A 10371-nucleotide genomic window follows, 5' to 3' on the forward strand; every position below is an offset into this window, starting at 1 on the left:
TGATTGCAGTAGAAAATAATCCTACCACCAGAATTCTATACACTTACTGCCATTTGAAGCCAGAAGCAGTGTGGTGAAGACTAAAAAGTGACCTGACAGCATTCAGGCTGGTGGGGCGGGGAAGGGAGCGTGTTCTAAGTTTCTCAGTTATTTGCCCTGACTTGTTGAATTTTTGCTCTTGTGCCCTCTCGAGTGGCTAGGACTGGGTGGTTTTTCATGAGCTCTCTAGCTCTCCTTCAGAACCCCCTCATCCATCTGACCAATAGTAACTTCATTCTTTTATACTCCATCTTCTATGCCTTTACCATCAACAGCCCCTGCCCTGTCCTGAGGTCAGCCCCTTCCCCTGCTCGCCTCCCCTCCCATCCATTCCATGTTTTGCTCCATTAATCTTTGAAGGATCATAATTAGGAATCTGAGCCTCTTTGTTTTGCTATACAAGAGAATGCCCATAGTACCTACTTGCCAGGCTAGCTGTGACAACTAGAGATAATGAATACAATACACTTAGCAGGCACTGCCTCACTACACTAGGGTGTAATTGTATTGCTACTCTGCTTCAGGACCTTGCTGGTGCCCCATAGGTAGGATAGTCAAGTGGGCATACTTAATCTAGTTTCACAATTCAGATTGGGACAGGCTGGCTACTGACATTCACTGCACTCCAGGATCTGTCTAATATGCAGGGACAGCCTGGTGCCATTGAGCACACTTTTGGCTCCAGGCAAGGAGGCTGTTTCCCTGCTCCTCTCTGCCCTCCAGCTCACCTTTCAAAATGTGTACAGGTCATACTAGGTATCCAGAGGCACCAAATTAGTCATTAGCCCTTACCCAGAGTGCCCCAGTTATCCCACTGCTTCAGACTTACAGGAGAGGTTCCATTTCCAGACATTTCAGCATTACGTAGTGGATAAACACTGAAGTCCCCAGGTATTGCTAAACCCAAGGGTCACCATGGAGACGTTGGCTAGTGCCTGACAGCCTTGCCTTTCTTTCCTTGAGTGGCCAGGACCTGACTAGCTGAGGGACTTGAGGGCGGCTAAGTGGGTAAGCTCACTGAAGACCTTCCAGCTAGAAAGCCAGGCTCCTTCAAGTCCGGACACGCAGAAAGTGCTTCGGGCCCCTCTGCCTCCAGACCCACTGTTGGAGGAGGGGCTCCGCTAGGCCAGAGTTTGAGGCAGAGTGTGCGGGTCCTCGATCCAGCTCCCTGAGGGCACGCGCTGTAGGATGGGACTGCGACCTGGCTCTTTTCCGCCTTCGGGGTTTTTACAGGCTTTGGTCCCTCAGCCCGGGGGACTGGGGAGGCCCTGGCTCAGGCGCCCTCTCCCGGGTCGGGTCGCGTGCACCCTCCCCAGCCTGCTACCCACAGGGGCACTCTCCCCTGTCCCCGCCCCTGGCGTGGGCCCGCCCTCGCGCCTGTGTCACGGCGGGGCCGGGGGCGGAGAGCGGCCGGGCGGGACATCCGGCCCTGGTCCCTTGCTGAGCCCGCCCGCCGCCTGCTCCGGTGCCTCAGCCCGGGAGCCGGCACCCCGGTGGGCCGGGGCCACCCGCCCGCTCTTCCCTTTCCCGGCCTTCGGGTCTCTGGGGCCCAAACCTTCCTCTTGCCCCCAACCACCCGAGCTCGCCTCCCCGGCAGCGGCAGCGCTCGGATGGGCCCAGCCTTCGCAGGCCCCCACACTGGGAGCACCATGTTCCCCCGCCCACTGACCCCTCTGGCGGCCCCAAATGGCGCTGAGCCCCTGGGCCGGGCTCTGAGGCGGGCCCCCTTGGGCAGAGCCCGGGCCGGGTTGGGGGGACCGCCCCTGCTGCTGCCGTCCATGCTGATGTTTGGCGTGATCGTGGCCTCCAGTGGGCTGCTGCTCATGATCGAGCGGGGTATCTTGGCGGAGATGAAGCCCCTTCCCCTGCACCCTCCCAGCCGCGAGGGCGCGGCCTGGCGCGGGACAGTCCCAAAGTCTGGAGGGCTGTTCCTGGATTCTGGGGACTCGGACTTGCAAGTTCGGCAGGACGTCCGGAACCGGACCTTGCGGGCAGTGTGTGGACAACCTGGCATGCCCCGGGACCCCTGGGACTTGCCGGTGGGGCAGCGTCGCACCCTGCTGCGTCACATTCTCGTAAGTGACCGCTACCGTTTCCTTTACTGCTACGTCCCTAAAGTGGCCTGCTCTAACTGGAAGCGGGTGCTGAAAGTACTGGCAGGTGTCCTAGACAGCGTAGATGTCCGCCTCAAGATGGACCACCACAGTGACCTGGTGTTCCTGGCAGATTTGCGACCTGAGGAGATTCGATACCGTCTACAGCACTACTTCAAGTTCCTATTTGTGCGGGACCCCTTGGAACGCCTCCTCTCTGCATACCGCAACAAGTTTGGCGAGATCCGAGAGTACCAGCAACGCTATGGAGCCGAGATCGTGAAGCGGTACAGGGCTGGAGCTGGACCCAGCCCAGCAGGTGATGATGTCACCTTCCCGGAGTTCCTGAGATACCTGGTAGATGAGGATCCTGAGCGTATGAATGAGCATTGGATGCCTGTGTACCACCTATGCCAACCTTGTGCAGTGCGCTACGACTTTGTGGGCTCCTATGAGAGGCTGGAGGCGGATGCCAACCAGGTGCTGGAGTGGGTCCGGGCACCACCCCATGTCCGATTCCCAGCTCGCCAGGCCTGGTACCGGCCTGCCAGCCCTGAAAGCCTGCACTATCACCTGTGCAGTGCCCCATGGTCCCTGCTGCAGGACGTGCTACCTAAGTATATCTTGGATTTCTCTCTCTTTGCCTACCCACTGCCTAATGTCACCAGGGAAGCCTGTCACCAATGACTTTGGAAGCAGGGCCAGCAGCTTTTGGGGGCTGGTATTGACAATTCCAGCTTCTTGTGCTTCTGCTTGCCTTTCAGAAAAACCTTGACTCTGGGGCTTGGGACTTCTCTAGATATGTGGATGTCAGGGGCTGCTCTCAGGAGTTCTTTGCCTAGAGTGGGTGCCTAGAGTGGCTCAGAAGGCAGATTTTGACAGGAAGCCTGCTGCTTCCCAGCGGGGGAACTCTTGGAGGCCAGAATGATCCTTACTCTGGCAGAGCCAGACACCAGTTTGCTCATGAAGAAATACATCTGATCTAAATACTGGCCCCAGGCCTCCAGGGATTGTACAGTTCCTGGTCCACCTTAATTTTACCTGTGGCCAACCCCAAATATGACACCAGCGAGGAGCATGATCACAGCCAGGGTCCCTGTGGCTCTGACCCCACACTTGTCCATCCCATGTGCCTCAGGACTAAAGAGAGCACTTGTGCCTTATAAATGGCTTTTGTGCCCTTTTGCTCCAAACCCAGAAGTTCCTACACCTGCTAGATTTCTTTTCATTTTTCCACAGAAAGGAAAACTAAAGCAGAGCCTTGCCTCCTAGTTCCAAAACCAGGCCCTGGAGGCATCCAAAGACCCCTGTGATAAGCCTCTTCCAAGGGCCCTGGGAACCTCCTCTGTAATCCTCCCCTCCCTGCAAGGCTTTTGGAGTTGTGACTGTGGCGTATGTCTGGCTGCCACATTTCTGGTGAATTTATTTAAAATTTGTACTTTTTGATAGAATTTTTGTAAGTACCCCCATAGCTGAATTTTAATAAAGCTGTTTTGTATACAAAGTGAGCCTCTCTGCGATTCCCCCTCCGAGCTCCTATGAATCCAGTAGATCTCCTAGATGTCTGTCTAACCAGGTCAGAAGACAGAGCTTGTAGGCAGAGACAGTAAGACAAGGAGTAACTTTCTTGGGCTGGAACTATAAATATGTGTCACTATGTCTGGTTCACAACTCCTTTTTGTTTTTTCAAGGTCTCTCTCTCTTTTTTTTAATAATTTTTTAAAGAGAGAGTGTGATAGAGAGAGAATATTTTTAATATTTATTTTTTTTAGTTTTCGGCGGACACAACATCTTTGTTTGTATGTGGTGCTGAGTATCGAACCCGGGCCGCACGCATGCCAGGCAAGCGTGCTACTGCTTGAGCCACATCCCCAGCCCCTCAAGGTCTCTCTTTTTTAAAACTATTTATTTTTTAGTTTTAGGTGGACACAATCAATATCTTTATTTTACATTTAGGTGGTGCTGAGGATCAAACCCAGTGCCTCGTGCATGCTATGCAGGCACTGTACCACTGAGCCACAACCCCAGCCCCTCAAGGTCTCTTTTTTAAAAATATTTATTTTAGATGTTGATGGGCCTTTTTTCTTATTCATTTATTTACATGTGGTGCTGAGCATCAAACCCAGTGCCTCACACATGCTAGGCAAGCACTGTACCACTGAGCCACAACCCCAGTCTCACAACTATTTTTTTCAGTTGTAGTTGGACACAATACCTTTATTTTATTTATTTTTATGTGGTGCTGAGGATTGAACCTATCACCTTTCACATGCTAGGCAAGCACTCTACTGCTGAGCCACAACCCCAGCTGCATTACAACTACTTTTTGAGTAAGAAGGGCCCTAGAACAGTTTCAAACAAAAATGGGATTGCTGTGTGAGCAAAGAGAGGTTGTTTGCCAGGTGCAGTGGCACATACCTACAATCCTAGCAGCTTAGAAGGCTGAGGCAGGAGGATCACAAATTCAAAACCAGCTTCAGTAACTTAGTGAAGCCCTAAGCAATTTAGCAAGACCCTGTCTCAAAATAAAATATAAGAAAGGGTTGGACATGTGGCAGTGGTTAAGCAACCCTGGGTTCAATCCCTGATACTAAAAAAAAAAAAACAAAAAACACTGTTATTTGTTGGCATTGAGAATAACAAGGAAGGGGCTGGGGGTGTAGCTCTGTGGTGAAGCACTTGCCTAGCATGTGTGAGGCTCTGAGTTCAATCCCCAGCACTGAAAATAATTGGTAGGAGGGCAAGGAGATGATTTTGGTTCAGAGGTTATTGTGGGCAATGTAGAAGGAATACAGTTGGAGAAGGAGAGGATAGACCTCAGTCTGTCCTATTCCTCCTCTACCCTGGAGAAATCTCAAGCCCTCCAGAGAAGGAAGAACAGTAGGCTAGGCCTTCAGAGCCCATGCAAGAGGTGCAAAGTCAGAGATGGATCTTTCCTATTTCATGCACTCCCCCCAACTCCCTCACCCCTTGTGGGGACTGCTGTACTTTTGGGATGACCCTGTTGTGAAAGGTAGAATAGGAGGAAGAGAGGGAGAGAGGGAGGGCACCCTGTAGATGTCATCTGTACCTAGCCTTGCTGTTGACCTGGCTTTGGAGAGGAACTCTAACCCCATTCCCCAAATTTGGAGGTGGGGGTATCTGTGAGCACTCTGCCATGACTCTCCAGGAGAGCTTACCTGATTCCCTGGGTCAGATGTCTTTCTCCAAGGTGCCTGAGTACTTATTCTGAGTTTTCATTTCTTCCACTGCATCACAGGAATAACTGGTATCTTATGATGATTGCTGGGAGAATCAAGAGATAAAAAATGAGTAAAAGGGCCCATCCCAGACATGGCTCAGTGATGTTCTAGTTGAACACATGATTCATCAGAGACCTGTACAGAGCAGATAGAAGCCAGGGGACTGTCCAGTCCAGCACCAGAGAAAGGAGATGCATCTGGACAGAGCCCCTTTAACCCCTAAGTTGATTTTATTTGCCAGTGCATGAACTTTGGGCCCTCAGGAGCCTTCTGCCCTATCCTACTCCCTGCTCCATTCTCATTGCCTAAGAACTATAGCAACTCCAGATCCATAGCAGCCAATCAGGCCCTTCACAAGGGCTTCAGTGGGGAACCTGTTTCATCCCATTTAATCCTCAGAAAAGCCAATGCCTCAGATTTTATACTGTTTTGTAATGTGGAGACTGGCAGAGGGTAAGTAACCTGCCCAAAGTGTCCAACCCAGGTTTGTGTGCTTCCCAAATAGGAGGAAGGGAGAGATAGACACACAGATAAACAGAAACTGAAAGAGCTAGAGTTTGTGGAAATAGAGCTGAGGGACTTGGAAAGTGAAATTAAATGAAGGGTAGAAGGGGTAATGGGAGGGGCACTGACAAACTTCCTTCCTCCACTTTTTCTTTTGCAAAGAATACAATCCAACTCAACTGATTCCTGCCCTGGGAAAGTGGAAAACAAATGAAGTCTCTTAATGGGATTAGTTTATTGGTTATTCTCCCCTAGGCAGAAAAATGGTGATGGTCAGAGTATCCAGATGGCCAGAACTGGACACCTCTGTTATGGGCAGGAAGGTTTTAAGTAAGAGGAAAGAAGAGGGACTGGCAAGACAAACTGTGACCTACAGGGACATTATTTTACATAGGGTCAACCCCTGCGGAACTTAATTTGTTCTCTACCCTTCCTTTCCAGAAATTGGACTTACTAAAAGAAGCTGCCAAGGAGGTGGCAGAGAGTGGTGGGGTCCAGCTGGACTTGCCTTAGACTGGGCATCCAGGCCAGAGCTGGAGGGGTTGCAGGCTGTGGGCTACAGGGCCTTCTCAGGGCTGGACATTGGAGCTGTATCTCTTGGAATTCCTCCTTGTCACTAAGTGCTCTGATCCCCCTACACAGAGCCAAATCCTATGCTATAGACTGGCCCCTCAGAGCATAAGAGGCCCATTTAGAAGTCATTCCATCCTGGATAGCCCAGTTTCCCTGGGCACAGGGGAATGGGGCTAGTATTGTTTAACTTCTCTCAAGGCTCAGGACCTTGAACAGGGGAAAGAAGGGGAGCCCCAAGGGGCCCCTCCACTTCTAGACTCAAATCCTCATTCATTTCCCATAATGTCTGTAGTTAGTGCTCCTTAAATTCTGGGGTCCTTTCCTCTCCACCTCTGGCCCTTCCCTCGGGAGGTCACACCTCACCTTACTGGTCCATGAAGGTCAGGGGAAAGAAGTCAGCGCTCTTCTTTCACCCCACCTGGTGAAAGAAGAGCACTCACCTTCTATAATGCAGGGACCCATCACCAGAGGGGGACAGGCTCCCAATTTCTCCCAGGATGACCCATTGCCTTTCTTTTCAATCCAGCCATTGCTTGATTTCAAGCAAGGGGATGGTGTTCTTTCTGTTCCCAAAAGGAAACATTAATAATTAGCAAGAGCTCCTCTGAATTGAGAGTCCTGTGCCAGTGCTTTATATACATTATTCTCTCCATTCTTTTTTTTAATTTTTTGTTGTTTTGTTTATTTATTTTTATATGGTGCTGAGGGCGGAACCCAGGGCCTCACACATGCTAGGCAAGTGCTCTATCACTGAGCCACAACCCCAACCCATCCTCTCCATTCTTACAACCAGCACAGTAAGTAAAATTATTCCAATTTTATAGATGAGAAAATTAAACCTCAGTAATTTCCCCAAAGAGATGGTGGGTTTAGAATTAAAACCCAGTCCTAGCCGGGTGCACTGGTACATGCCTGTAATCCCAGCAGGAGGCTGAGACAGGAGGATCAAGAGTTCAAAGCCAGCCTCAGCAAAAAGCAAGGCACTGAACAACTCAGTATAAATCCTGTCTCTAAATAAAATACAAAATAGGGCTGGGGATGTGGCTCAGTGGTTGAGTGCCCCTGAGTTCAATCCCTGGTACCCTCCAAAAAAAACTCCAGTCCTATGTGGTGCTCCCCCAAAAGTGAACATGCATGATAGGTTTCCCAGCTCGCTGCATTTGCTGATGAGCATTGTGTTCATTTTTTCTGATTTTTGCAGCCTCCAGCCTCCTTTCCAACAAAAATGATTCTATCCACAAGACTCTCCAGATATTATAAAGTTCCGAAGGTTTAGGGGATGTGGCTCAGTGGTTGAGCACCCTCAAGTTCAACCTGGTGCCAAAAAAAAAAAAGTTTCCCAGGTTTACCTACTATAAGAATCAACCCTTTGGTACTGCTGGACCTAGACCATGAATGTATTAGACTGTCAGTTTGGGTCCTTAGAGAAGCAGATGTGAACACAATTATACATGCAAGAAAATAACTGTTAAAGATACAGGGGAGGGCCAGGGTTGTGGCTCAATGGTAGTGCACTTGCCAAGCATTCATGAGGCACTGGGTTTGATCGCGGCACCACCTAAAAATAAACAAAGTAGGGGCTGGGGATGTGGCTCAGCCAAGAGCATTCACCTAGCACGTGCGAGGCACTGGGTTCGACCCTCAGCCCCACATAAAAATAAATAAATAAAATAAAGGTATTGAGTCTGACTACAACTAAATAAATAAATAAACAAAATAAAGATATTGTGTCCATCTACAACAACAACAACAACAACAAAAAGATACAGAGGAAAGAAGCAGGGGGAAGCAGGAAGAACCTACACCTGAGGAAGAAGAGAGGAATGGAAGAATCAGGAGGGAAAAGCATCAGATGCCAGTGGGACTCTCAGCCAGGAAGTCTCAGCCAGGCCAGTGGGGAATCCCATGGAAAACAGTCTATTAGAAGGCCATCTCCATGGGCAGAAATGGCTCAACCCAGCCTATACCCCAGCCATGCTCCCACTTGTCTAGAAGCAGCCAGGGAAACAAGAACACTGAGGCAGGAAGAAAGGCGCAGCAGCTGCTTGGATGCTTTCAGCTCACTGCATTGTCCCTGCAGGTTCTCTTAGAGAGAGATCTGAGCAACATGCCTTCGGGGCTGCCGCACAGAACCAAGGTGCTGCTGACTTATGAACAGTGGCCCCCTTTGGGTTCTGTTGACATAAGGACCTGCGCAATCAGAAAACAGCTATTGGTTGAACTTGCAAGAGCCTCTAGATGTCTGAGAGATCCTGAACTAAATTTTTCCATGACCATTGTCTGGCCTTACAGTTGGGTTTTCCCCAGGATGCCCATGTGATAATTTTCAAGGTGTTTTCTCTGCAAGTTTACCCAACTCACTGCAGGTTTTAGTTATGTTTGGCTTTTGTCTTTGTCATTAATTAGTCAATATTGATGATGGTCTTCATCTAGCTTCCCTTTCTCATAGGCTCACAACCTTTCAGCTGGAGTGAGGAGGGCAGATTCACCCAGAGGTTGAGTCTAGATGCTGGTGTAGTGGACCTCCCTGGGGACATAGTCCAGGCTTCCTCCCAATATGATCCTCCAGCTTCACCAAAACTCCAGAAGGAGGCTGAGAGGGAAGGGAATTTTGCCAAAGGAAGCTCCCAGGGATCTGCATGCATAGGAGAGTGAGAGGCAGACACACTATGGTATGCTCCTACCAGCTCTAAAGCTGCTTACTGGCTAATCCTACAGAAGAGTCCTCACAGATATAGAGAATCACAATCCCAATTTTGCCATTGAGGGGATAAAGAAGACCAACTTCAGACCAGGTCACTCACTGTCCTCCAACCCTCAGCAGGAGAGCGTGACAGTCTTGGCCTTGGGGTGCAGCTTTGGGAGAAAGAGATGAGAAACCTCTGTGATGCTATTCCTGCGCATGAGTCAGCAGTGTCCCTACACCTGCTGGGTTGCTGCCTCACTGCCAGCTTGGAGATGAAGGGAACCAGATACTAACCTCCCAACAGCCCAAGGAACAGGAAGCCATCAAGCATCCATCCACCTTATTTATTTCTCTGTTCTTAGCCCTGGACTCCAGGGGAAGCATGGTCTTACTAGTCTAAACATTGCAGCCAGAGGGCCATCAGAGCAGATAAATCCATGTGAGCTAGAGATCAGGCTGGCCCCTGAACATGCTGCTTGCAGGGCCACAGATTGCCTGGAGGAAGGCACTTGGAGTAGAGGGGGAGGCAAGGCTTTCTGGCTGAGGGGCTATGTAGTCAGTTGACCCCTGGCAGCATAGTTGTGGCTCCTCTATCTGCACACCTCTGATGAAGTTCTAATGAGACTCTTCCACAGAAGCCGCTGGACACAGTAGCAGTCCAGTCCCCTGGAAGATCTCCTGCAGTCTGAGTGCAAGTGTCTAGTAATAAAAAGAGAGCTGTTCTGACAGATGAGAGAGTGAGTTAGTCTAATTAAGGCAGAAAACCCCAAGAGCGAAAATTCAGCCCCTCTGCAACTTTTGGGGAGGCATCTTTGATTTTTATCTGGAGACTACCCTCAGCCCAGGCATCCACAAACAAAAACGTGACTAGATAGAGGAAGGACAGGGGGATTGATGGCCATAGAGTAGGAACAGAAAAGGAAGGGGACTCATAGTCATAGCTCAGATGCTGACCCTCCCTGAGGCCTTTCTCAACCATTGGCCAGTTAGCCCTTTATTCCACTGAAGTCCTATGCTTCCTACTATATACATATTTCTAGAACTTTCAGTATTTTTTTTTTGGCAGTGTTGGGGATTGAACCCAGGATCTTGTGTATGCTAGGCAAACACTCTACCAACTGGGCTATATCTCCAGCCCTTAGAAATTTCAACCCTCAGTAATATTTGTTTGTCTTTGCCTTACAGGCTGGGGCTTGCCCAAAGGCAAGAGGTAGGCCTTGTTTCTCTTTATTTA

At 49.8% G+C, this 10371-nt stretch overlaps 1 protein-coding gene across 1 annotated transcript; it reads left to right on the plus strand.

Annotated features, from left to right (window-relative positions):
* The first annotated feature begins 1440 nt into the window (after window positions 1-1440).
* On the plus strand, window positions 1441-3636 carry Chst14 (carbohydrate sulfotransferase 14). The gene has a single exon (XM_046461227.2). It carries the CDS (start codon window positions 1650-1652, stop codon window positions 2817-2819), a length of 1170 nt encoding a protein of 389 aa, XP_046317183.1. The 5' UTR covers window positions 1441-1649; the 3' UTR covers window positions 2820-3636.
* The last annotated feature ends 6735 nt before the right edge of the window (window positions 3637-10371 follow it).

The sequence above is a fragment of the Marmota monax genome, unplaced genomic scaffold (assembly GCF_021218885.2).
Source record: "Marmota monax isolate L192 unplaced genomic scaffold, Marmota_monax_Labrador192_F-V1.1 WCK01_AAM20220418_F8-fsc00001, whole genome shotgun sequence".
Taxonomy (NCBI): Eukaryota; Metazoa; Chordata; class Mammalia; order Rodentia; family Sciuridae; genus Marmota; species Marmota monax.